This window comes from Pristis pectinata, chromosome 34 (assembly GCF_009764475.1).
Source record: "Pristis pectinata isolate sPriPec2 chromosome 34, sPriPec2.1.pri, whole genome shotgun sequence".
Taxonomy (NCBI): Eukaryota; Metazoa; Chordata; class Chondrichthyes; order Rhinopristiformes; family Pristidae; genus Pristis; species Pristis pectinata.
In genome coordinates this window covers 3,593,860-3,621,629 of record NC_067438.1, presented here as the reverse complement: position 1 = coordinate 3,621,629, position 27,770 = coordinate 3,593,860, and the positions used below count along the sequence as shown (strand labels likewise).

The following is a 27,770-nucleotide window of genomic DNA, read 5'->3' as shown; positions in this document are numbered from 1 at the left end:
CCACAATGTCTGCACTGAACATGATGCCAAATTAAACTAATTAACCACTCTCTGTGTAAAAAACAAAACTGCCTCCCTTAAACTTTGCCTCTTTCACCTTAAATGCATGTCCTCTAGTACTTGACATTTCTAACCTGTGAAAAAGATTTTGACTGTCTACCCTATCTATGCCTCTCATAATCTTGTAAACTTCTATCTGGTCTCCCCTCAGCCTCCGACGCTCCAGAAAAAAACAACTCAAGTTTGTCCAACCTCTCCTTATAGCTCATGCCCTCTAATCCAGGCAGCATCCTGGTAAATCTCTTCTGCCCCCTTTCCAAAGTCTCCGCATCCTTCCTGTAATGGGGCAACCAGAACTGCACACAAGACCCCAAGTGCAGCCTAACCAAACATTCAGAGCTGAGTCATCCACCACGAGCATCCTGGATAACACCATTGACAAGAAACTAGCTACTTAATCAGTGAGTAAAAGAGCAAGTCAGAGGCTGAGTATCCTATGGCAAGCTACTCACTGGAATCCCAAAGCTTTCTCAACATCAGGAGGTGCATTGGAATACCCTCCACTTGTTTCACACTGCCTGCTACCACCCTAAACGTCCACACACCCCGCCACTGGTAAACACTGGTTTCAGTGCGTGCACCATACTACAAGAGGCACAGCAGTTACTGCAACAGCACCTCCCAAACCTGTACCACACAGAAGGGTAGAAGTGAGAGGTTTATAAGATTAGAGTGGAACAGGTAGGGTAGACAATCAGAATCTTTACCCCAGGGTAGAAATGTCAAGTACTAGAGGACATGTATTTAAGGCGAGAGAGGGAAAGTTTAAAGGAGATGTGCGGGGCAAGTTTTTTTAAAACACAGTAAGTGGTAGATGCCTGGAACAGGCAGCCGGGGTGGGGGTGGAAGCAGATACAATAGAGGTGTTTAAGAGGCTGTTAGATAGACACAGGAATATGCAGACAATGGAGGGATGTGGATCATAAGATAATATGTCTTTATTAGTCACATGTACATCGAAACACACAGTGAAATGCACCTTTTTGTGTAGAGTGTTCTGGGCGCAGCCCGCAAGTGTCGCCACGCTTCTGGCACCAACATGGCACGCCCACAACTTCCTAACCCATACGTCTTTTGAATGTGGGAGGAAACCGGAGCACCTGGAGGAAACCCATGCAGACACGGGGAGAACGTACAAACTCCTTACAGACAGTGGAGGGAATTGAACCCAGGTCATTGGCGCTGTAAAGCATTACGTTAACCGCTACACTACCATGCCTGCCCACATGATCATGTGCAGGCAGAAGAAATTTAGTTTAATTCAGCATCACATTCGGCACAGATATTGAGTGCTGAAGGCCTGTTCCTGTTCTGTACTGTTCTGCGTTCTAATTCTCTCCCCTACAGCAGTGTGGGAGCTTCACTACACAGACTGCAGTGGTTCAAAGTGTCTGCCATTCAAGGGCAGTTATAGACAGGCAATAAATGCTGGCTTTGCTAGCAACACATAGTCCATAAATAAACGAAGTTTCATGCTTGCAGAGGACATAATGTTCTCTCGACACAATTGGGTGGGTTAAAGTATGCTGATGATTGCATAATGTACAAGACACTGTACAAGACATTGGTGAGGCTGCACTTGGAGTATTGTATTCAGTTTTGGTCACCCTGCTATAGGAACGATGCCATCAAGCTGGAAGGAGAGCCGAAAAGATTTACAAGGATGAGCCATAGAGCAATACAGCACGGATACAGCCCAACCTGTCCATGCCGATCATGGTGCCCACCCAGCTAGTCCCAATTTCCCGTGTTTGGTCCATATCCCTCCAAGACCTGCCCCTCCATGTACCTATCCAAGTGCTTCTTAAATGATGCTATTGTACCTGCCTCACCCACTTCCTGTTACCAGGACTCAAGAGGCTGAGTTATAGGGAGAGGTTGAGCAGGCTAAGACTTTACTCATTGGAGCGTAGGGCTGATCTTATAGAGGTGTATAAAATCATGAGGGGTAAAGATAGGGTGAATGTACACAGTCTTTTCCCCAGGGTTGAGGATTCAAGAACTAGAGGGCATAGGTTCAAGGTGAGAATTAATAGGAACCCGAGGGGCAACGTTTTTATCCAGAGGTTGGTCCGTATATGGAATGAGCTGCCAGAGGAAGTGATTGAGGCAGGTACATTAACAACATTTAAAAGACTTGGACAGGTCCATGGATAGGAAAGGTTTAGAGGGATATGGGCCAAACACGGACAAATGGAACTAGCTTAGATGGCAGTCTTGGTCGGCATAGACCAGTTGGGCCGAAGGGCCTGTCTCTGTGCTGTGTGACTTTATGAATCTAATACTGCAGTCTCCTAGGGTGACAGTTTCTTCGAGGACCCTGGAGTGATCACATTGAAAGATTGGAGAACTTCAGCTGCCTAGCTGAAGGTGACACTTCTGAGAAGATAAATTTGGTGAATGCTAAAGAAATGAACTCCATTCAGTGTCACCTTTAATGGCGATCCATGTCCACAGTTTTGTAATAAATGACACACTTCGGTAGTATCTGACTAAGTCACGTAAAGAAAATAAAACTAAGGGCTTTACCTGGTTTAACAGCATTGATCAGCTCTCTCCAAATTTTGTACTGGAAAGGGCCATTGAGTTCTTCAATAGACAAGGCGGTGTCTACTAATGACAGTGCATCGCCCCTGGAAATAACTCTGCAAATGTCAAACAATTAGTTATCAAATCACAGTAATTGTTCATGGAGTTATTTTATCCAATCATTCAATGTTTCAGTAAAGGACATGACCTACCTGCTCGTCTGACAAATTTCCTTCTGAAAGAAAATAAGCAGAAATAAGGGTCAATGAAAACTGTCTGTCTCCACATGGGCAGCAGAAAGTAAACTCAAACTATTACAAAGTGCTGATATTTCTGAATCCAAACTAAAGTAGAAAATGCTGGAAAAATGCAGCAAGTTAGGCAGCTTCTGTGAAGCAGTTGTCTCAGATGAGAGAACTTTCAGCAGACCAAAGAACAGTAACTGTTTCTCCTTCTACAGATGCTGCCTGACCTGTTTAACTTTTTCAATTACTTTCCAATTTTGTTTTTTTTCTTATTCCACATACATGAATCTAGCCTGCTGGGCAAGGCCCACATCTCACCATTAACAACTCATTACACAGGCTTAGTATGCTGATCATTGCCTGAAATGAGGGCAGCTTCAATAATGCTCGAGAAGCTCGGCACCATCCAGGACATAGCAGCCCATTCGCAACCACTCACTCACTCCACCACCGACACACAGTGCCAAGATTTTGTACTGCCTACAGGATGCACTGCAGCAACTCACGGAGACTCCTTGATAGCACCTTCCAAACCCACCACCTCCAACAGCTGGAAGGACGAGGGCAGCAGGCGCGGTAGTGTAGCGGTTAACGTAACACTATTACAGCGCCAGTGACCCGGCTTCAATTCCGGCCGCTGTCTGTAAGGAGTTTGTACGTTCTCCCCGTGTCTGCGTGGGTTTCCTCCGGGTGCTCCGGTTTCCTCCCACATTCCAGAGACGTACGGGTTAGGAAGTTGTGGGCATGCTATGTTGGCGCCAGAAGCGTGGTGACACTTGCGGGCTGCCCCCAGAACACTCTACGCAAAAGATGTATTTCACTGTGTATTTCGATGCACATGTGACTAATAAAGATGTCTTATCTTATCTTATAAAAACACGGGGAACACCACCACTGGGTAGTTGCCCTCCAAGCCACACACTATCCTGACTTGGAAACATATCACTGTTCCTTCGCTGTCCATCGCTCGGTCAAAGCCCTGGAACTTCCTCCTGAACACCAGTATGGAATTGCAATGTGATTACTGCAAGAGTATTAAATGTAATGAACATATGTAATGAGCATGGTAAGAAAAAGGTAAGAAAAACTTATTCCTAGGAAGGTTATGGGTATTCCTGGGAATTTTGAGGTCTAATTATTTTTTGACTGTGTGTAATTTTGCTTAATTAATTAAACAATTAATTAATTGGGGGGGGGGAGAGTAAGTACTGTTAACAATTAAAAATAGCAAATTATCCAAACTTGTTTTTTTTCCCTCTTACAGACATCACTGCCCATTGAACTGAATGGGGTGGCAGAACCTGTGCCAGAATCTGGCCCAACGCTGGAGGAACTCAGCAGATCAGGCAGCATCTACGGAAGGAAATCAGGACTCATCAGGGTCTCGGCCCGAAACGTCAGCTGTTTATTTCCCTCCGTAGATGCTGCCTGACCCGCTGAGTTCCTCCAGCATTTTGTGTGTGTTGCTCCAGATTTCCAGTATCTGCAGTCTCTCTTGTGTCTCCCAAATCTGGCCCACTGTTCACTGGGTTGACTTCTTAGCTGCAGAAATTCGTGCTCCATCACTGAGGGTAGGGTAGCGGTGGTGAACCGCGCTGAAGTGCCTTACAGATCCTTGTGTGACTTTACACCTATTCGATGTTTCCAGCTCCTCTGTATTTGTTTGCTAGAACACAGTCTGATCATCAATCCCTGTTCCCATAGAACACTACAGCACAGAAAACAGGCCATTCGGCCCTTCTAGTCTGTGCCGAAACTTCATTCCGCTAGTCCCGTTGACCTGCACCCGGTCCATAACCCTCCAGACCTCTCCCATCCATGTATCTATCCAATTTATTCTTAAAACTTAAGAGTGAGCCCGCATTTACCATGTCAGATGGCAGCTCGTTCCACACTCCCACCACTCTCTGAGTCAAGAAGTTCCCCCTAATGTTCCCCCTAAACATTTCCCCTTTCGTCCTAAAGCTGTGTCCTCTTGTACTTATCTCTCCTAATCTTGGTGGAAAGAGCCTACTCGCATTTACTCTGTCTATACCCCTCATAATTTTGTAAACCTCTATCAAATCTCCCCTCATTCTTCTACGCTCCAAGGAATAAAGTCCTAACCTGTTCAATCTTTCCCTGTAACTCAACTCCTGAAGACCCGGCAACATTCTAGTAAATCTTCTCTGCACTCTTTCAATCTTACTGATATCCTTCCTATAGTTAGGTGACCAGAACTGCGCACAATACTCCAAATTGGGCCTCACCAAAGTCTTATACAACCTCACCATAACATCCCAAGTCCTATACTCAGTACTTTGATTTATGAATGCCAGGATGCCAAAAACTTTCTTTGCAACCCTGTCTACCTGTGACACCACTTTCAGGGAATTATGTATCTGAACTCCCTGTTCCTCTCCTGTAACCCACTTCCCACACAGGCTATCACCACCTCCGCTCCCGATTCTCGAACCACAAGCACTTGGGGTAATTTACAATTAACCCATCAAATTGTGAATGGAGACCCGGGCGGTCACAGGGAGAACGTGCAAACTCCACACAGGCAGCGCCCGAGGTCGGGATCGTGCTGTGGCCGGGGGCTGTGAGGCAGCAGCGCCGCCGTGTGGTGTTTGGGTCCAGCGACTCCTCCGGCCTTTGCGGCCTGAACTCTGTTCCTTGCAGTCCCCTCACCTTCAGAAACTTCACTGCGTCGTTTTCCACCATCCGTTTCTGCAGCGCTGAGAGTTCCCCCTGAATGGAATTTAAGTTCTGTTGAATCTGCCGGAGATTTTTCTCCATTGTGTTCAGAATCCTCTCCTCCCGTTCCCTGAGCTCCCCGATTAAACACCGCTCTTTCTCCGTCAGACTCTAGCGCATTTTAGTGAACTCGGTTGAGATGTGGGACTGCAGACTGCGTGAATGTTCCTGCGAGGCGAAAAATGAACGTGATAATGTGCAGGGTTAAAGGAACAAAACTAGAGCAGGAAGTTACTTCTAGAGAGGCATACCCTCACGCCAGAAATCTGCTGCTTCTGCGCAAGTTCCAGTTTTTGAGTCAACGCTTTCTGCTCCGCGAGGGAGTCGAAGGAAGATTTAATCCGATCCTTGACCAGAGACAAACCACACAATAAACGTTTGAGACCATCAAAATAATAACAACATATTCAGACGTTAATACCTGTTTGCTTTTTACCTTGTAGATGTCAACAACTTCTTTAATCGGCATAAAGTTATGAGACTTGTGTTCCCGCGCATCTCTGCAAATCACACAGATCAGTTTCTTGTCCGTTTCACAAAACAGCTTCAGTTCCTCCTCGTGTTCCTCGCAGTGATGTTTACTTTCCTTCTCTTTCTGATTCACCTTCAACATTCGGGCCTTCTGGGCCAGACTTGCTAAGGCCCAATTTACCCTGAACTTCCCGTCTTGAAACACCTCTCTACATTCCGGACAGGAGTTTTTCTTCGTTTCTCCCCAACACTGTGTTATACAGGAGCGGCAGAAGTTGTGTCCGCACTCCATTGTAACCGGATCGATGAAGAAATCCAGACAGATGGGACAATTTAAATCGTCGGCGAAGCTGTCGGTCTGAAACGCTCGGGAGGCCATATTTTTGATTCAAGTTACTTCCTGATTCAAACTACTTTCACTTTGCAGTCTGTAAGGCAGCCAACATATTCATCTTAGCGACTTTCCTGGTGAAGTCTGTTGCAATAGTCAGTGAGGTATTACATAGAACATTACAACAGAGTAAAGGCCCTTCGGCCCACTATGTTGTGCAGACATTTTATCCTGCTCTAAGATCTATCTATCCCTTCCCTCCCACAAAGCCCTCCATTTTTCTATCATTCATGCGTCCATCTAAGAGTCTCTTAAATGTCCCTAATATATCTGCCCCCACAACCTCTGCCGGCAGGGCGTTCCACGCACCCACCACTCTCTGTGTAAAAAACTTACATCTGACATCCCCCTTATACCTTCCTCCAATCACCTTAAAATTATGCCCCCTCCTGTTAGCCATTTTCGCCCTGGGAAAAAGTCTCTGACTGTCCACTCGATCTATGCCTCTTATCATCTTGTACACCTCTATCAAGTCACCTCTCATCCTCCTTCTCTCCAAAAAGAAAAGCCCCAGCTCGCTCAACCTATCCTCATAAGACATGCTCTCCAATCCAGGCAACATCCTGGTAAATCTCCTCTGCACCCTCTCTAAAGCTTCCACATCCTTCTTATAATAAGGGGCCAGAACTGAACACAATACTCCAAGTGTGGTCTAACCAGAGTTCTATAGAGCTGCAACATTACCTCACAGCTCTTGAACTCAATAACCTGACTAATGAAACACACCATACTCCTTCTTAACCTGCACGACAACCTTGAGGGATCTCTGAATGTGGACCCCAAGATCCCTCTGTTCCTCCACATTACTTTCAAGAAGGTACATCCATGGCCAGAGCCGTTTGGAAGTGGAGAATAACATAGGCTGGGCAAGAGAAAGTCTGCGGAGGGCTAACAGTAAGAGGGAGAGGGTGGAGTTTGTTGGTCATTGCTGACTGAGTTTACATTCCTATTGGAAGGTGGGGCAGGCAGGAGGGACTGAGCGGCCTGCTCCAGGTTTGCATTTTAAACCTCCTGATGGTGCAGGCCTCTACAGATGCTGCTTCACTGGCGATACTCCAACGGTCAAACCACCAGACATTTCAAAGTCAAAGTCAAATTTACTGTCAGATGCACAAGTACATGTGTGTCCAGGTGCAATGAAAAACTTACTTGCAGCAGCATCACAGGCACAGAGCATCAGATAAGCAGCATTCACAAGAAAAACATAAATTAAGCTTAAATTTTACATGATTTTCATAAATAAAACACAATTAGAACAAAACAAAAGTCCATTTTAGTACAAAGTGATCAGAATGGTCATGGTGTTGCGAAGCTGTAGTGGTGATTAGGGTTTTATCGGTTGGTTCAAGAACCGAATGGTTGAAGGGAAGTAACTGTTCTTGAACCTGGTGGTGTGGGACTTCAGGCCTCTGTACCTCCTCTACATTGGTGAGACCAAACGCAGACTAGGTGACCATTTCACAGAACACCTGCGCTCTGTCCGTAACCGCGACCTGCATCTCCCCGTTGCCAGTCACATCAACTCCCCCTCCCACACGATCACTGACATGTCAGTCCTCGGCCTCCTCCACTGCCAGGAGAATTCTAAGTGCAAACTGGATGAACAGCACCTTATTTTCCATCTTGGGACCTTGCAGCCTAATGGCATGAACATTGAATTCTCCCACTAATCCCCACACCCCTTCCCCACAACACCCCCCCCCACCACCAACATGTGTCTCTTCTTCCCTTTCCTTGACTATCTCTCTTTTTCCTCCCTTTGTTGTCTTCTCCCTCCTTACCTTTGACCCATCCCCCAGTGGATCTGCTCTCCCCTCCTCCCCCGCACCTGCCTATCACTATCTCTTACCTGCATCTACCTATCACCACCCTGTGCCCACCCCGCCTCCCCTCTTTTGTCCACCTATCACTGCTCTGCTTCTCCCTCCTATATACTGGGCTTCCCCTTTTCCCAACATCAGTCCTGTAGAAGGGTCCTGACCTGAAGCATTGACCGCCTGCTTTTCTCCACGGATGCTGCCTGGCCTGCTGAGTTCCTCCAGCTTCATAGTGTTTTTCATCTAGATTCCAGCATCTGCAGTCCTTTGTTTCTCAAAATAAACATAACAACATTAGTGCAAGTTGAGGGTAATATAGTCCAAAGTAGAATTAGCGTTTTTCATGTCAGTTCAAGAACCTCACAGCAGTGGGAAGAAGCTGTTGTTGAACCTTGAAGTGGGGGTTTCAGGCTCCTGATGGCAGCATCAAGAAGATGGCATGGCCTGGATGGTGGGGGACTTTAATGGTAGATGTCACCTTCCTGAGACGCCTCTTGTAGTTGTCCTTGATGGTGGGGAGAGCTGTGCCCGAAATGGAACTGACTGAATCCACCACTCTCTATAGCCTATTGTGTTCCTGTGCATTGGAGTTTCCATACCAGGCTGTGATGTAACCAGTCAGAATACTCTCTCCTTTTAGAATGGACTCCTCTGGATTAGGATAGGATAGGGTAGGATATCTTTATTAGTCACATGTACATTGAAACACACAGTGAAATACATCTTTTTGCGTAGAGTGTTCTGGGGCAGCCTGCAAGTGTCACCACGCTTCCAGCACCAACACAGCATGCCCACAACTTCCTAACCTGTACGTCTTTGGAATGTGGGAGGAAACTGGAGCACCCGGAGGAAACACATGCAGACACAGGGAGACTGTACAAACTCCTGACAGACTGTGGCTGGATTTGCCACTCTTCATTCTCCCCACCAAAACCTGAAGAAGAGAGACAGCGGGCCTCACTGATGCAAAGTTTGAACATGTTGTGACCATGAATGTGGATATACTGCACTGTCAGTCAGCCTTCTCAACTGGTTCCTAAATTGGAATTGCTACTGGAATCGGTTTATTATTGTCACGTGAACCGAGATACAGCAAAAAAAAACTTTTGCTTGTGTGCCATCCAAGTAGGTTGTGCCAAATGTAAATACATCGAGGAGGTATTAGGGCTGAGAAGTGACAGGTGGAGTTCAACCTGCAAAAGTGTGAAGTGATACACTTTGGAAGATCAAATTTGAAGGCAGAATACAAGGTTAATGGCAGGACTGTTAGCAGTGTGGAGGAACAGAGGGATCTTGGGGTCCATGTCCATAGATCCCTCAAGGTTGCCATGCAGGTCATTAGGGTTGTTTAGAAGGCATATGATATGTTGGCCTTCATTAGTAGGGGTACTGAGTTCAAGAGCTGGCAGGTAATGTTGAGCTCTATAAAACTCTGATGAGACTGCACCTGGAGTATTGTGTTCAGTTCTGGTCACCTCATTATAGAAAGGATGCGGAAGCTTTAGAGAGGGTGCAGAGGAGACTTACCAGGATGCTGCCTGGATTGGAGAGCATGTCTTATGAGGGCAGGTTGAGCGAGCTGCAGCTTTTCCCTTTGGAGCAAAGGAGGATGAGAGGTGACGATGGAGGTGTACAAGATGACAAGAGGCATAGATTGAGTGGACAGTCAGAGACTTTTACCCATTGGCACAAATGGCTCACACAAGGGGGTATAATTTTAAGGTGATCAGAAGAAGGTATAAGGGGGATGTCAGAGGTAAGTTTTTTTACACAGAGAGTGGTGGGTGCATGGAACGCACTGCCAGCAGAGGTGGTGGGGGCAGATACATTAGGGACATTTAAGAGACTCTTAGATAGACACATGAATGACAGAGATGGGAGGGAAGGGTTAGATAGATCTGAGAGCAGGAGAAAATGTCGGCACAACATCGTGGGCCGAAAGGCCTGTACCGTGCTGTTATGAAAATGCAGTGCAGGTGAACAAGTAAAGTGCAAGGACCATGACGAGGTAGACTGGGAGATCAAAAGTTCATCTCCAGCATATGAGAGGTCCGTTCAAGAGTTAGATAACAGCGGAGTAGAAGCTGTCCTTGAGCCTGGTGGTGGTGCGTGTTCTCAAGGTTTTGCATTTTCTGCCCGACGTGGGGGGGGGGGGGGGGTGGGTGGTGGGGGGTGGGGTGGGAGGGGGAGACAAGCGAGAATGAGCGGGGTGGGAGGGGCCCCTTATTATGTTAGCTGCTTTCCTGAGGCAGCAGGATGTGTAGTCCGAGTCAATGAAAGGGAGGCTGGTGTGACTGAGAGCCCTGAATTCATGGAGCCATACAGCTCAGAAACGGGCCCTTCGGCCCAGCGATTCTCTACCCAATCCAAGCATCAACTGCCCCAGGGAGGACAGCAAGTGCAGCCCGTTACCGGCCGGTGGCGCCCAGAACAAACTCCGCAAGGATCTGAGTAATAAAGGAAGTCCGTGCACATTCCGGCCGCTTCCCCGTTGTGCGTGTCCATCCCGCAAAGACCACAAGCAGAGGAGGTGCTGGCGCCGGCGGTGTGGCCAAGAAGGAGATATTTCAACGGATGTCAAATTAGTCAACGAGTGTTCAGTTAAACAGAGAGGAAGAGTCTCTGGTTCATCCTCTGAATTTTATGGACCAGCCCAGGTTTTGGACAGGTGGTGAATACATCAAATGGACTTCCCATCCGTCGAGTACTGGGCCACTGGGACGGTTGTTACATGAATATTTTGTCAGGCCCTTAAGGCAGCGGAGAGAGGGGTAGAGGAAGAGGGATGTTCGGTAAGGGGTGAGGACACAGTGCGATGTTTGGACGGGGTCAAAATTCATACAGTGTATTTCGATTGGGCGCCGGTCTCCCTGCCTCTGGGCCCAGTAACAGCGGCCGTGTGTGTCCACCTTGGAACAGAGCGCACCCCGAATACCTCTCAGTGACAGGACGTTCCAGCGACTCTGTGTGATATGTCGCCAGCGCCAGTCCGCGGAAACATTATGATTGAGATAAAAAAAACAGAAATTAATCATCACTTCCAGGCACCCCAGAGTCATACAGCAAGGAAGCAGGCCCAGAGGCGCACCGAGTTTGCACTGACCATCAATCCCACAATAATGCATCCCTCCATAGATTCTACCTGACCCTTCCAGCTCCCCTGTGTGTTGCTCAGGATTTCCAGCCTCTACAGTCTCCTGTGTCTCCTAATGCACTCTTGTCTTATTCTCTCCACATTCTCATCAACCCCCCGACATCCTACCCCTCACACGAATGGGTAAATTACTGCAGTCAATTAACTTTTCCATCCTGCAAGGATTTGGGATGTGGGATGAAACTGGAGCACCCCCCAGGGGGAAAACCCACACGGTCACAGAGTGAATTTACAAAAACTCGACACATAGACAGCGCCGGAGGTCAGGATCGAACCCGTGTCCCTGGAGCGGCGAGGCAGCAGTTCTATTAAATGCCGCCTCGCTGGGCGATGAACTCAATTCGCTGGTCGGGTTTTAAGTCAGTTAGTTCCGTCACAGCGGCTGCAGGTGCCGGAGAGTTCAGCCTGAGAGCGAAACGCACTGTAAAGTTAAGTCTCCACCCTCCCACCCCTCCCATCCCTCCTCCTCCTCCTCCTCCTCCTCCTCCCTCTCTTTCCCCCTCCCCTGACCCTCCATGGAATTTCACTTTCCCAGCCCTTCCCCCGTCCAGAACTGCTTCCAGGTTTTTGTTTCTGGGGATGAAGCACGCAGAATAGCTGAGGACAACAGTGCAGCAGAAACGTTGGTCGTGGCGAGCCAAGGCTGACAGCCGTGTTCTGCAAGTGGGAAGCGGCGAGTGTGAACATGGCCTCTGGAGTGCAGGCCGAGACTTACACCGACGTTTTAAATTGTTCCATCTGCCTTGATTTGTTCGTCGACCCGGTTTCTCTGGAGTGTGGGCACAACTTCTGCCACTCCTGCGTCACCGAGATCTGGGAACAGAAAGAGATAAACTCTTGCCCGGAATGTGGAGAGATCTTTCCAGAGAGAAACCTCAGGATCAACCGGGCCTTGGCGAGCCTAGCTGAGAAAGCTCGAACATTCAAACTGAACTCGGGAAAGACGGAAAGCAGACTCCAGTGCGAGGAACATAAGGAAGAAGTGAAGCTCTTTTGTGAAAATGACAAGGAATTGATTTGTCTGAAATGTGTAGCAGCGCCGGAACATGGCGACCACCGTTTCATGTCCATCAATGAAGCTGCCGAAACTTACAAGGTAAATCAATACTATCAAATTCTAGCTTTTTATATCGCTATTTGCAGGCTTTATGTTCATCTGCTGGACTTTTATTTTATTCTAATCCCAGGATCAGATGAAATCGTCCTTAGGTGCCCTCACAGAGAAGCAAACGGCGATTCTTGAAATGGAGTGGGAGCAGAAACTGAAGATTTCTAGAATTAAGGTAACTCTTCATGTGCTAATTTCTCCTGTGTGTTGGATAGGTTTGTTGCCTTTCTAATAGAATAAATGGATGAGTTAGGCGCTAGTGGAATTGCAAAATTGAAGATTTTGCAAGATCAGGCCTCTACTGCATTGGTAACTGGTTTATGGTTGTCACGGGTACGGATTTGCAGTGAAAAGCTTTTGTTAGCGTACCATCTAGACAGTAAGTACATCAAGGAAGTACAAGAAAGAGAATGAAATATATAGTGTTACAGTTACAGAGAAAGTGCAGTGCAGGTAGACAAATAAAGTGCAAGGGCCACGACGAAGTAGGTTGAGAGAGCAAGAGTTCATCTTTATGGTATAAGAGCTCCGTTCAAAAGCCTTACAACAGTGGAGTGGAAGCTGTCTTTGAGCCTGGTGGTACGTGCTCTCAAACTTTTGAATCTTCTGCTCAACAGGAGGTGGGGGGTGGGGAGAAGAGAGAATGACCGGGGTGGGAGGGGTCCCTGATTATGTTGGCTGCTTTCCCGAGGCAGCGGGAAGTCTTGACTATGGAAAGGAGGCTAGTTTGAGTGACGGACTGTGCTGCGTTCACAATCTTCTGCAGTTTCTTACGGACCTAGGCAGAGCAGCGGATGGATCATCCAGCCTGTTTCTGCTTCCAGAGTTTCTGGTCTCCCTCCAATCGCTGCCTGCCTTCCTGATCGAAAACTCCAGACCCCACAAACCAAAGCAACCATGTCCCAGAATTGGATCAATGAACTGCATTGCACTAAGGAATGTATAAGAATGACAGTTGCTGAGATCAACAACTTCACAGACACATTCATAGTGTGAATGACGTATGAAAGAGTTTTATAATTGAACCTAGACTCCCATGACCCCAGGCCTGGTTCTGTGCTAAATGACTCTACTACTAATAAAATATTGTGACTCATCTCTGTCTTAAATGGTGATCCCTTATTTTTAAATGGTGACCCCTAGTTCTATAGTTTAGATCCCTTAGTTGCTGGTATACTCTACAATTTAACACAAGATCTAATAATTACTGATCATTTAGTTATTGTCCCCTCTGCTCCCAGAATCCTGTCACCACTATTTTCAACAGATCCACTCAGGTTTAAGATAAGACCTTTATTAGTCACACGTACATCGAAACACACAGTGAAATACATCTTTTTGCGTAGAGTGTTCTGGGGGGCAGCCCGCAAGTGTTGCCACTCTTCTGGCACCAACATAGCATGCCCACAACTTCCTAACCCGTACATCTTTGGAATGTGGAGGACACCGGAGCACCCGGAGGAAACCCACGTGGACACGGGGAGAACATACAAACTTTGAACACAGGTCACTGGTGCTGTAAAGCATTACACTAACTGCTACACTACTTTAGCAGAATAAGTATCACACTCAGCTCACGCACCAATTGTAATTTTCCGCATCTCGTTTCATAGGATCAGACCCTCAATATGCAGAGCAACATCAAAAATGAGTATGCAAAAATGCACCAAATTCTCAATGAGAAAGAGCAGCGTTTAATCAGAGATCTCAAGAAGCAAGAGGAGAACATTCTGGAAACAATGGGGCTGAATCTTCAAGAAATTCAAGACTACTTAAGTTCTGTTGATGTGAAGATATCAAAGCTGCACCAAAGGATGTATCTGAGAGACAGTCTGACACTTCTGAAGGTGAGGGATTAGTTTCAGTTTTGTTCTGATAAAGTACACGTGTTCACAGAGTGAAGTGTAAGATCAGTGCAGCATTTTTCAGAGTAATCAAAAGAGATCTAAACCGATTGATTACTTGCCTGTTCTGGAGCAAACAGAATACTGTCACTAAAATAGTAATCCATCCGCAGTAACACCTACAGAATACTGGGAATTACTGCATCTGATCAGGAAATAACTTGATCAAATGCTGGCGCTTGTTCTTCTGAAACTCCTGTCAAGAATTGAGCTATGGTTAAGCAATGCGAGAGTGTCTTGGATAGTGGATATGAAACAGGAACTAATTTACAGAACCTGACACAGAAATCAGATTTCTCTATTTTTATCTCATTCCTGTCATAGAGCACTACAGCACAGAAACAGGCCCTTCAGCCCATCTAGTCCATTCCAACCTGATCTTCTGCCTCGTCCCATCTACCTGCACCTGGACCATATCCCTCCCAAACCGCTCCCATCCATGGACCTATCCAAACTTCTCTTAAATGTTACAATTGATCCCACATCTACCACTTCCGCTGGCAGCTCGTTCCACACACACACCACCCTCCAAGTGAAGAAGTTCCTCCTCAGATTCCCCTTAAATATTTCACCTTTCACCCTAAAACGATGTCCTCTAGTTCTAGTCTCACCCATCCTGCGAGGAAAAAGCCTGCATGCATTCACCCTGTCTATATCCCTCATAATTTTGTATACCTCTATAAGATCTCCCCTCCTTCTCCTGCGCTCCAGGGAATAAAGTCCTAACCTATTCAACCTATTAAGTGCAGTTAATAATTCTTGGTGCGTCTTGTGCTGCCTGATTTTAAGTGTTGATACCCTACATGAAAATAAATGGAATTTTATTGCATAGAGACCAGTTATTCATCCTGACCAGCTAATGTCAGTCTTCTTGCTTCACCCATCACTTCTCAGCTGAAATTTTCACCCCATCAGCATTTCCTTTACTCACTTCTCCATCCGTTACAATTTTTGGAGCTCTTTGTCACAACTGGATAATGTAGTCACGAGTTTGACATTTGAAGTAAGAAGAACAAAAAACAGCAGGTCTGCCAGCATCTGTGACAGGCAATCAGAGTTTCAGGTTTAAGACCCTTCATCAGGCTGAGTGAAATGGTTTATCCAGGATAATCTCTTGGGCAGCACAGTGGCACTGACGGTCGTGCTGCCACCTCACAGCTCCAGCAGCCCAGATTCAGTGCTGACGTCCAGTGTCAGCTGTGTGGAGTTCCAATGTTCTCCTGTGACCACATGGGTTTCCCATGGGCACGGAATTCCCCCAGTGGGTGGTAGCTGATTGGCCACTGTAAAATGCCTCTAGTGTGGGGGAGGTTTGGAGAATCAGGATGCAGCTGATGGGCTATGAGAGTAAGCAGGGGAATAAGTGGGGAATGGGATTGCTCTGAAGAGAAGGCATGGAAACAATGGGCTGAATGGTCTCCTTCTATGCCAAAAAGAAATATTTAAAGAAATGGATTTTATGTTTGGGTCATTAATGACTGTCTGATATTTATAACACCCAACAATGGATTTCTCCACAAGTTAATCATTCATGGGCCGTGGATGATGTGCAGTTGTTACCCATCACTGATTGCATTGGGAAGGTGGTGATCAACCACCTTCTTCAACCACAGGAGTGCTTACTGACGACAGAGTCCACGCCAGCTCCCAGCAGAGCTACCCCAGTATTCCCATTCCCCCTCTCATTATCTCAAAGCGGACAACTCATTCTCTCTTAGGTGCCCATCGATTCATCTTTGAGTTCATTCAACAGGGTAGGTAAGTAATGATTTTTTGTTATTTTGATAGTAATTGTATAGTAAGTGATTGTAAAGTTATTTGTTATTTTGATAGTAACTGATTGATATACCAATCACATTCCATAGACGAGTAGTTGGTATGTTTATTAGCGATTGTGAATTACACCTAGTGTGAATAACTGGCAGGATATTCAGTGGTTGATGGGATGAGAGAAGAGAAAAAAATTGGGACTGTGACTGACTTGCTGAGTTCCTCCAGCTCCTTTGTGTGTTGCTGCAGATTTCCAACATCTGCAGTCTCTTGTGTCTCCAACTCAACTTTGATTCTTTTTCTCGCACTTACCTACACTGCTGTCATGAACTGTGGCCATTTAATATACCAGCACATCTCTTTGGGATGACCGAAACTCCCCATGCAATCAACATGAAGATGTACAACCTCACAAAGACTTCTCAGGATACCACTTACATCCCACCAGTACCTCAACATCCACTTATAAAGTAATTTTTAAGTGTCTCCTTGGTAGAAATAATTCAGAATATCAGTGTAATTCCTGCTGTCCTAGTCACTCTCCATCTAATTTTTGTGCTTTTCTTTATTTCAGGAGGAACGTCTGCATAAGAAGAGGTAGGATGTGCTGTTCACTGAAACTCTGCCCAGTTTGGTTCGAAGAAAGTGGGAGAAAAGTGCTTATGTTCGTTCAGTAACCGACTGTTTGACATTTGCAGGACTGGGGAGGAAGATCATCAACCAGCACTGGTGGAGGTTGGCCTGGCTATTGAAAAATTCAACGGTCCCATACAGTACATCACATGGAAAGAAATGATCAATTCCCTGAATCCCGGTAATGGTCATACATTCCCTGATTCTGACTGATCACTTTTCTTGGCATTGCTAGTGAGGTTATGTTAAAGAGAAAGTGCCTGGGGTATGAAGTATCTGTGACACTGTTAATCCCTGCTGAGACTGAATTTCAGGGGACCTGGAGCCACAGGGATCCCTGTGGAAGGGACGGGATCAAACGCTGGACAGCTGGAGGTTAAGCAGAACAAAACTGAGATGCAACATTTAGCGTAGCACGGTGGCACTGCAGTTAATGCAGCTGCCTCACAACCCCAGTGACTAGGATGCATCCTGACATCCGGTACTGTGTGGAATTTGCAAATTCTCTCTGTGACAACATAGGCTTCCCTGGGTGCTCCAGTTTCCCCCCATTGGCCATAGACATGTGGTTGGTATGTTAATCAGCCATTGTGAAATACCCGGAGCAGCAACAAAATGCTGGGGAACTCAGCAGCTCAGGCAGCATCTATGGAGGGAAACGAACAGTCAACGTTTCAGGTTGAGACTCTTCTTCAGGACCAGATGAAGGGTCTCGACCCGAGACATCGACAGTCCATTTCCCTCCATAGATGCTGCCTGACCGGCTGAGTTCCTCCAACATTTTGTAAGTCGCTCCAGATTCCAGCATCTTCGGTCTCTTGTGTCTCCATTGTGAATTACCTGTAGTGTCGGTGAGTGGCAGGATAATCCGTGGGAGTTGATGGGGATGAGAGAGGAGGAAGCAAAATGGGATGCGTCAGATTAGTGTAAATAGCTGATTGAGGGCTGGTGGAGATTCGATGGGCTGAAGGGCCTGTCCCTGTGCCGTGTGGCTCCAGGGATTCTACCTGATGTGGAAATGCGTCCTGAAGTATTGTTGCACAGAGACCCATGGCAGGTTTGTTCTGCACAGGAACTGCTGTTTTAATGCACCTGATGTACAAATGCACCATGCGCAGCAGAACTGGCAATCCTGCAAGGGCCCAAGTTTGAGCACTGTGCTCTGCTTCTGTGACTCACCAGCCCAGTGGAAAGGAAGCCCATCAGTCGGGATTGAGTAAAGGAGGGGGAGGTGGGAAGGAGACCAGTCAGGGCAAGGGCAAGTTGGCGGGGTTGGGAAGAATTTGATGGAGGCCAAAAGGTTGAAGTATTGGAATTGGTTTATTACTGTCACATGTACTGAGGCACAGTGAAAAACTTGTCTTGCATACTGTTCGTACCAATCAATTCATTGCACAGTGCATTGAGGTAGTACAGGGTAAAACAATACAGAATGCAGAGTAAAGTGTCACAGCTACAGAGAAAGTGCAGTGCAGGCAGACAGTAAGGTGCAAGGCCATAACGAGTTAAACTACGAGGTCAGGAGTCCATCTTATCGTACTACAGTCATTCAATTGATTTATTTTTGCCTGTAATTTTCATTAATACTGTTTAGCCTTAAAATATAAAATTGCAGTGTAAAACATTGCTATTTCAAAGGGGAAGGAGATTATATATATATCAGCAATTTATTTAATGTGCAGAGAACAGGGTACATGTGATGTGCAGCAAGGTTTTTTTAAAGCAACTCTCATGCAGCTGGCACTCTCCCGTTCCTCATAGATGCCAGATGGCTGAGAATATATTGTACTATCAACACAATATATTCTGTTACAGTGTTTCAAGGCCACTCCTGTTTCCTCCTTAAACAGTTCACCATGAAGCATTTGAGAGGCTGTTACACAGGCCCCAGTCCCTCAGTTTATCTTTTATTTCTAAAGCAAACATTATTCATTACAAAATATACAGAAGAAATAGATACAGTAAATGGCTTTCTTTACATTCATAGCATTGTCCAGTCTATATATTCACAGTGTCAAGTTAATACTTTCGATGTACAAAGCAACAATGTCCCTCGTGGCATTTTGAATAAGACATCATTCAGGGGTTTGCGGGGCTGTTACACAGAACCCAGCCCCTCAGCATTGAGGGGTAACAAGGCCTTAGATTGTTGTCCTTCCCCATAAAGCCTTTGCCTTGGCTGAACAAAGCTTAAGGGCATCCCTTAGCATGTATTCCTGCAGCGCGGAAGAGTGTTGGGAGTTTAACTGAGGAACTTCCATCAGTGGATTCCCCAGAAGAGGCACAGGTAGGAAGAACCCCTTGAAGTAAGTCCCCTTCCTTCGATCCAGACCCACACCACTTGCATGCTGTGCTGCTGTTGGAAACCAACATGAGACTGGCATCACTCACACGTCGGTCATAGAGTCAAAAAGTGGACAGCACAGAAGCAGGCCCTTCGGCCCAACTGGTCCATGCCGACCAGGATGCCTCATCCAAGCTAATCCCATTTGCCAGCATTTGGCTCATAACCTTCTAAACCTTTCCAATCCATGCACCTGTCCAACTGTCTTTTAAAAGTTTGGGGCAGTGCAGTGAATTTACTGATTAAATAAAGATGTACAGCATCCAAATCAATAATCATTACCTTTTCTTTTCCCAGAATTTTTAAAAGTTGTTATTGTACCTGCCTCAACCACTTCTTCTGACAGCTCGTTCCACATGGATACCACCCTTTGAGTAAAGAAGTTGCCCTCGTGTTCCTGTTAAATCTTTCCCCTCTCACCTTAAACCTATGCCCTCCAGCAGGGAGGAGGACGAGGATAAAACTCCAACACCTCGGCATGGCACATAAGTAAATAGCAAGCTGGGATATAATTTCCAGGAGCCCCAGAACTGCACTGGATGGGAAAAGCAGAGGGTACACAAGGTGGGAGTGGACTCCAGAAACAAAAAGGACCCCTCAGTTCACTGCCGCAGCAAGGAATCCCTTGCAATGCGCACTTAAGGAGGGAGAGATTTTCACCAGATCACTCACTGTGTTACTTTTAACCTTCTTCAGCTCCGGCCCCTCTAACTCTCGACCCGAGGACGGCCAACCCCTGGCTCATCGTGTCCAAGGACCGGACCAGTGTGTGGTGCGGAGACAAGCGGCAGGACCTCCCCGACAGCCCGGCGAGGTTTGACCGCAGGGCCTACGTCCTGGGGTCGGAGGGATTCATGGCGGGGAGGCACTACTGGGAGGTGGAGGTGGGGGACAAGATCTGGTGGGGCGTGGGAGTGGTTGAGGAATCGGCCAATCGGAAGGGGAGCGGCGAGCTGAGACCCGAGACCGGATTCTTCACCGTGTGCCTGCTGCCTGGAAAAGGTTACATTGAATTTGCCTCTCCCTCACGTAGCCCCCTCACCCCCAGTATGAATCCCAGGAGGATCGGAGTGTTCCTTGATTATGAAGCTGGGCAGGTGTCATTTTACAATGCGGACGACATGTCCCATCTCCACACCTACACCCACACTTTCATCGAGAAAGTCTTCCCCATCTTCAGCCCAGGTCGGAACGACGCCGGGGATAACTCAGCGCCACTGAGAATCTGCAGGGTGAAAGCTCACTGAGGGCTTCAGCCCTAATTTCACACTGAGGACCTGCCTCCTACAAGTTGCAAACTTCTGGGTGACCCCTCTGCCACAGAATGGTGTGGACGGTGGATGTCTCTCCTGAGGCAGTGTCCTGTTGCTGACGTCCCTTTGTTTAAACAGTGCAAGTTTGGATAAACTCTTAGCAACCACTCCAGATTCTCCTTTAAAATGAAATAAAAATTCACTAACGTCACTGGGGACCCGAGGAGCATAACATCACCATTATTGTAACCTGGAATGCACTGTCTGGAGGTAACCAAGACAGCATGGAAGGGGCCAGGGCATGGGGTTATACAGTACAAGAGCTATACAGCATGTTAAACTGGCCCTTTGGCCCGATGCATCCATGCTGGCCAACTTCCCTAACTGAGCTAGTCCCCAGTTGCCCGCGTTTGACCCATATCCCTGTAATCCTTTCCTATCCATGCACCTCTACAGTATTCTCCACGGTAAATACAGATGAGAAATATTCATTTAGGAGCTCGCCCATCTCCTTTGGCTTCACACATAGAACACCTCTCTGATCTTTAAAGGGCCCTATCCTCTCCCTAGTGCCCTCAATATAAGATAAGATATCTTTATTAGTCACATGTACATATGCATCTTCTGCGTAGAGTGTTCTGGGGGCAGCCCGTTAAGTGTCGCCACGCTTCCAGGGCTAACATGGCATGCCCACAACCTCCTAACCTGTACATCTTTGGAATGTGGGAGGAAACCGGAGCACCCGGAGGAAACCCACGCAGACACGGGGAGAACATACAAACTCCTTACAGACAGTGGCAGGAATTGAACCTGGGTTGCTGGCGCTGTAATAGCATCACGCTAACCGCTACACTACCGTGCCTGCTGTACCTGAATTCTCCTTTACTTTATCTTGTAAAGCTATCTCATGCTCCCTTTTTGCCCTGCTGATATTCATCTTAACTGTAGTCCTATACTCCCTGTACTCCTCAGGGGATTCACTTGATCCCAGCTGCCTATACCTAACATATGCCGCATTTTTATTGACTAAAGCCGCAATATCTCTTGTCATCCAGGGTTCCCTTCTCCTGCCAACCTTGCCCTTCACTCTAACAGGAACATGCTGGTCCTGAACTCTCGCTATCTCATTTCTAAAAGCCTACCACCTCCCAGACACCCCTTTACCTGCAAACAGCCTCCCCCACTCAACTTTTGAAAGCTCCTGTCTAATTCCTCCAAAACTGGCCTTGCCCCAATTTAGAACTTTAACTTGTGGACCAGTCCTATCCTTTTCCGCAACTATTTAAAAAATAATAGAATTATGGTCACTGGTCCCAAAGTGCTCCCCCACTGACACCTCAGTCACCTGCCCCGCCTCAGTTCCCAAGAGCAGGGAGAGTTTTGCTCCTTCTCTAGTAGGGCACATTAATTGAGAAATTTTTCCTGAACACACTTAACAAATTCCTCCCCAATAAAGCCCTTAACTCAATGGAGGTACCAGTCAATGTTTGGAAAGTTAAAATCCTTTAGTACCACAATCCTATTATTCACGCAGCTGTATGTGATCTTCCTATGTATTTGCTCCTCTCATTCCCACTGACAGTTGGGGTTCTGTGAACAGCTCTTTCAAAGAACTGGCATGGAGTCAGAGCACATAGAACAGTACAGCACAGGAATAGGCCTTCGGTCCATGATGTTCTGCTGAACTAATAAAACTAGTAATTAAATGCCTAACTAAACTGAAACCTTCTGCCTCCACAATGTCCATATCCCTCCATTCTCTGCACATTCATGTGCCTATCTAAGAGCCTCTTGAACACCTCTATTGTATCTGCCTCCACCACCACCCCTGACAGCACATTCCAGGCACCCACCACTCTGTGTAAAAAAATTTGTCCTGCTCATCTCCTTTGGACTTAACCCCCTCTCACCTTAAATGCGTGCCCTCCAGTATTAGACATTTCAATCCTGGGAAAAAGATACTGGCTATCAACTCTGTCTATGCCTCCCATAATCACAGAAACCTCTATCAGGTCTCCCCTCAGCAACCACGGCTCCAGAGAAAACAACCCAAGTTTGTCTAACCTCTCTTTACAGCACATGCCCTCTTAATCCAGGCAGCACCCTGGTAAACCTCTTCCGCACCCTCTCCAAAACCTTCACATCCTTCCTATAACGGGGTGACCAGAATTGAATGCAATACTCCAGATGCGGCCTAAACAGAGTTTTATAAAGCTGCAACATAACTTCTTGAGCCTTGAACTCAATGCCTTGACGAATAAAGTCAAGAATACCATATGCCTTCTTTGCCGTCTTATCAACCTGTGCAGCCACTTTCAGGGAGCTATGGACTTGGACCCCAAGATTCCTCATTGGACTAAACGGCCTCCCTCCTGTGCCCCACCAGTCTAAGATTCTATGATTAGTTTAACAGGCGGTTGATCAGTACAGGAGGTGATGCTTTGGTTAAGTTTAGGTTAGTCAGTAGTTTGCTAAAATGTAATTTTGTTATACCAACTGTGTCATATTAATAAAGTAGTGAACATGACTGATTTGTTGCCATTAATCAGCTCTTTGTTAGGGACGAAACGATGGCATGCAGGAGGATGAGAGGTGATCTCATTGACGCCCACTGGATACTGCAAGGCCTGGATAGAGTGGATGTGGAGAGGATGTTTCCATTAGCAGGAGAGTTTGGGACCAGAGGCCACAGCCTCAGAATAAAGGGCGAGTCCCTTCAGGACTGAGATGAGGAGGAATTTCTTCAGCCAGAGGGTGGTGAATCTGTGGAATTCATTGCCACAGATGGCTGTGGAGGCCAAGTCACTGGGTATATTTAAGGCAGAGATTGAAAGGCTCTTGATTGGTAACGGGGTTAAGGGGAGAATGGGGGACGGGTGAGAAAACAATACAGCCATGAATGAATGGCGGTGCCGACTGAATGGACCACATGACCTAATCCTGCTCCTATATCTTATGGTCTTATGAAAAATAAAACTTTACATGCACAAGCACAGGATAGATCATTATGGGCACATCCCTCCCCTCCATCAGTGGTATTTACATGAGGGGCTGCCTCAAGAAGGCAACATCTATCATCAAAGATCCATAGCACCCGGACCATGCCATCTTCTCACAGCTCCCATTGGGCAGGAGGTACAGAAGCCTGAAGTCCCACACCACCAGGTTCGGGAACAGCTACTTCCCTTCAACCATTCGGACCTCGAACTAACTGGATCCTTCTACTTTAGTCCCCTGAAAACATATTGGCTGCAATGGCAATATCTTTAATTCGATGCATCATAAATTGAAGAAACAACATACAATTTAAGCAACATATGAAAGTCAAAGTCGAGTTTATTGTCATAGGCACAAGTCCATGTGTGCACAGGTGCAATGTAAAACTTACTTGCAGCAGCATCACGGGCACGTAGCATCATATAAGTAGCATTTGCAAGAAAAACATAAATTAATCAAAATTATACACTTTTAAAAGAAAGAACACAATTAGAACAACAAAGAAATCAATTTTAGTGGAAAGTGATCAAAGTGGTCATAGTGTTGTTAAACTGCAATGATTAGGCTTGTGTCAGTTGGTTCAGGAGCCAAGGAACATGCAGTGGACTGAACCAGAATTATGTATTTACTTTAGACCGAGAAGACACTTGAATCTTTGCAATATTAAAGTGAGAAGGTCTTCACAACAATTTGCATATATATGATGCCTTTTTACATGAAACATCCTCAGACTTGTGAAATGTTACTTAACATGCTCAAGCAAAGCAGTATTTGAAAAGGTGATTCAAGCTTGGCTGAAAAGTTAGCTCTCGTGGGTCGCAGTTAGAAGGTAAATAAAAGTTGGGCCTTTATTGCAAGGTGGAGGGTGTACATAGCAAATTATTACAGCTGGACAGGACCTTGGCAGGACGATACTTGTAGGACTTTGGTCACCTTATTAGAGCGTATATGTGCCTTGTTGGACAGGCTGAACTCGAGGCATGGATTATACTGCATGGAACAGGCCCTTCGGCCCAATTCATTCATACCTGAGGTGTGCATGTTTGAAAACCATAGAACCATAGAACAATACAGCACAATACAGGGCCTTCAGCCCCCACGTTGTGCCGACCTTTAAACCTCACCGAAGACTATCTAACCCCATCCTCCCACATATCCCTCTATTTTAAATTCCTCCATATGCTTATCCAACAATCTCTTGAACCTGAGCAATGTACCAGCCTCCACCACCACCCCATGCAGCGCACTCCATGCCCCAACCACTCTCTGTGTGAAAAACCTCCCTCTGATATCTCCCTTGAACTTCCCACCCATTACTTTAAAGCCATGCCCTCTTGTATTGAGCATTGGTGCCCTGGGAAAGAGGCGCTGGCTGTCCACTCTATCTATTCCTCTTAATATTTTGTACACCTCTATCATGTCTCCCCTCATCCTCTTTCTCTCCAAAGAGTAAAGCCCCAGCTCCATTACTCTCTCCTCATAATTCATACTCTCCAATCCAGGCAGCATCCTGGTAAATCTCCTCTGCACCCTTTCCAATGCTTCCACATCCTTCCTATAATGAGGTGACCAGAACTGGACACAGTACTACAAGTGTGGTCTAACCAGAGTTTTGTACAGCTGCATCATTACCTTTGCCTACATTTGGCCTGTGTCCCTCTGAACCTTTCCTGTCCACGGGCCTGTCCTGATGTCTTTTAAACTTTGTAATTGTTCCTGAAGTTGGGAAGTACAGAAGTTGGGAGGTTATGTTGCAGTTGTATAAGATATTGGTGAGGCCACATTTGGAATATTGTATTCAGTTTTGGTCACCTTGCTATGGGAAAGGTGTCACTGAGCTGGAAAGAGTGCAGAGGAGATTTCTGATGGTGTTGAGGAACATGAGACACTGAGTTATGGAGAGTCGTTGAGAAGCTTGGGATTATTTCATTGAAGTGCAGGAGAATGAGGGGGTGATCATATAGATGTGTATATAATGATGAGGGGCAGAGAGAGGGTACAATGTGCACAGTCTGTTTCCCAGGGATCCGAGCATAAGGTGCGAGGGGAGAGCTGTAATGGGAATCTGAAAGGCAACGTTTTAACTCAGTGGGTGGTCAGTGTATGGAATGAGCTGCCCGAGGAAGTGGTTGAGGCAGGTACATTAACATTAACAATATTTAAAATGGACCTGGATGAGCAAATGGATAGGAAAGGATGAGAGGGATAGAGCATAGAACATTACAGCACAGTACAGGCCCTTTGGCCCACAATGTTGTGCTGACATTTTATCCTGCTGTAAGGTCTATGTAACCCTTCCTTCTCACATAGCCCTCCATTTATCTATCATTCATGTGTTTATCTGAGAGTCTCTTATACAGTATGTCCCTAATGTATCTGCCCCCACAATCTCTGCCGGCAGTGCGTTCCAGGCAACCACCACTCTCTGTGTAAAAAAACCTACCACTGACATCCCCCTTATATCTTCCTCCAATCACCTTAAAATTATGTTCCTCGCATTAACCATTATTGCCCTGGGAATAAGTATCTGACTGTCCACGCAATCTATTCCTCTTATCATCTTGTTCACCTCTATCAAGTCACCTCTCATCCTCCTTCTCTCCAAAGAGAAGGGATATGGGCCAAACACAGGAAAATGGGGCAAGCTTAGATGGGAGTCTTGGCTGGCATGGACCGGTTGTGCCGAAGGGATTGTTTCTGTGTTTTCTGAATCTGCGACTATCACTCTATAAGGGCGTAAATAAAATGCTGGGAGATATAGACCAGTAAGTCTAACATCTGTGGTAGGTAAGTTACTGGATAGGATTCTGAGGGATAAGATACACGTGGATCTGGAAAGGCAGGAGTTGATTATGAAGAGACAGCATGGCTTTGTGCGCGGGAGATCGTGCCTTTCGAACTTGAATGAAATTTTTGATGATGTAACCAAGGAAGTCGATGAGGCCAGGGCAGTAGATGTTGTTGATATGGACTTCAGGAAGGCGTTTGATAAGGTCCCATATGCTTGGTTGCGTTGGAAGGTTAGAAAGCATGGAATCCAGGGAGAGCTGGCTGTTTGGATACACAAATGGCTTGATGGTAGAAAGCAGAGGGTGCTGCTGGAAGGTTGTTTCTCACTTTGAGGCCCGTGACTAGTGGTGTGACTCAGGGTTCAATGCTGAGCCCTTTGTTGTCTGGCATCTATATCAATGATTTGCATAAGAATGTACAAGGCATGCTGAGTTTGCAGATGACACTGAAATAGGTGGTATAGTGGAGAATGAAGAAGGATCCTTTAATGCGAGGAATTACAGGGGGATCCTGATCTTTACAATATTTTTATTAAATCCATGAAAAAATACAGAGTACATGCATCAAGAAAGAGAGTAAAAATACTACTGAATACATTGTATTAAATTGTACTGACTACAATACTCTAAATCAATAATCACATATAGTAGTTAATAAAGGAAGAAAAAAATTGAAATATTTTATTACAAAAAAAAATCTACCCCCACTACCAAAATCCGAAGCTGCTAGATAGAAGAAACAGCAAGGAATAACCTTAAAAAAAAACGTGACCGTGTCAGCCAATATCTGTGGCTTAGTCCCCAAATCAGAGATTTTGAAAATAATTCAAAACGGGTCCCCACAGGGTTTGAAAGTCTAGGTTAGATTCAAAAACTGAACAATGAATCTTCTATAGATTCAAATATGACATAACATCCCATAACCATTGAACTTGCATAGGCGGAGTAGATTCCTTCCATTTAAGCACTACTGGTCTCCTAGCTACAAGAGAAATAAAAGCCAGAATATGTAAATCAGAAGCCTTCAAAGTTATATCTTTTTCTCCAACAATCCCAAATAGTTCAGTCAAAGGATTAAGTTTAAAATTTATTTTAAAAAGGACAGAAACTTTAGTTGACACTAAGATAGGTGGTATAGTGGAGAATGAAAAGGTTATCAAGAATTACAGGGGGATCCCGATCAGTTGAGGAAGTGGGCCGAGGAATGGCAAATGGAGTTTAAGTCTGCTAAGTGTGAGGTGTTGAATTTTGGAAAGTCAAATCCAAGTTGAACTTTCATAGTGAATGGCAGGTCCCTGGGGAGTGTTGCAGAACAGAGGGACCTTGGAGTAGAGCTTCGTGGTTTCCTGAAAGTGAAGTCAAAGGTAGATAGGGTGGTGAAGAAGGCTTTGGGGACACTGGCCATCATAAGTCAGGGCATTGAGTATAAAAGTTGGGAGGTCACGGTGCAGTTGTACAGGACGATGCTGAGACTGCACTTGGTGTATTGTGTTCAGTTTTGGTCGCCCTACGATAGGAAAGATATTATTAAACGTGAAAGCGTGTGGCAAAGATTTACAAGGAAGT

General features: G+C 46.0%; 2 protein-coding genes across 2 annotated transcripts in view; one reads left to right on the top strand and one right to left on the bottom strand.

Moving 5' to 3' along the window:
- Window positions 1-27,770, bottom strand: part of LOC127585825 (uncharacterized) — a 54,344-nt gene that overhangs the window by 9,044 nt on the left and 17,530 nt on the right. The window contains exons 14-16 of the mRNA XM_052043522.1: window positions 5,995-6,425; window positions 2,802-2,824; window positions 2,590-2,705 (exon numbers count right to left, since the gene is read on the bottom strand). Of these exons, the coding sequence (XP_051899482.1) occupies window positions 2,590-2,705; window positions 2,802-2,824; window positions 5,995-6,425 (570 nt within the window). The remainder of the gene's footprint in view (window positions 1-2,589; window positions 2,706-2,801; window positions 2,825-5,994; window positions 6,426-27,770) is intronic.
- LOC127586006 (zinc-binding protein A33-like) lies at window positions 11,913-23,154 on the top strand. Its single transcript, XM_052043772.1, has 6 exons — window positions 11,913-12,502; window positions 12,594-12,689; window positions 14,128-14,361; window positions 16,763-16,785; window positions 16,887-17,002; window positions 19,862-23,154. Exons 1-6 carry the CDS (start codon window positions 12,092-12,094, stop codon window positions 20,410-20,412), a joined length of 1,431 nt encoding a protein of 476 aa, XP_051899732.1. The 5' UTR covers window positions 11,913-12,091; the 3' UTR covers window positions 20,413-23,154.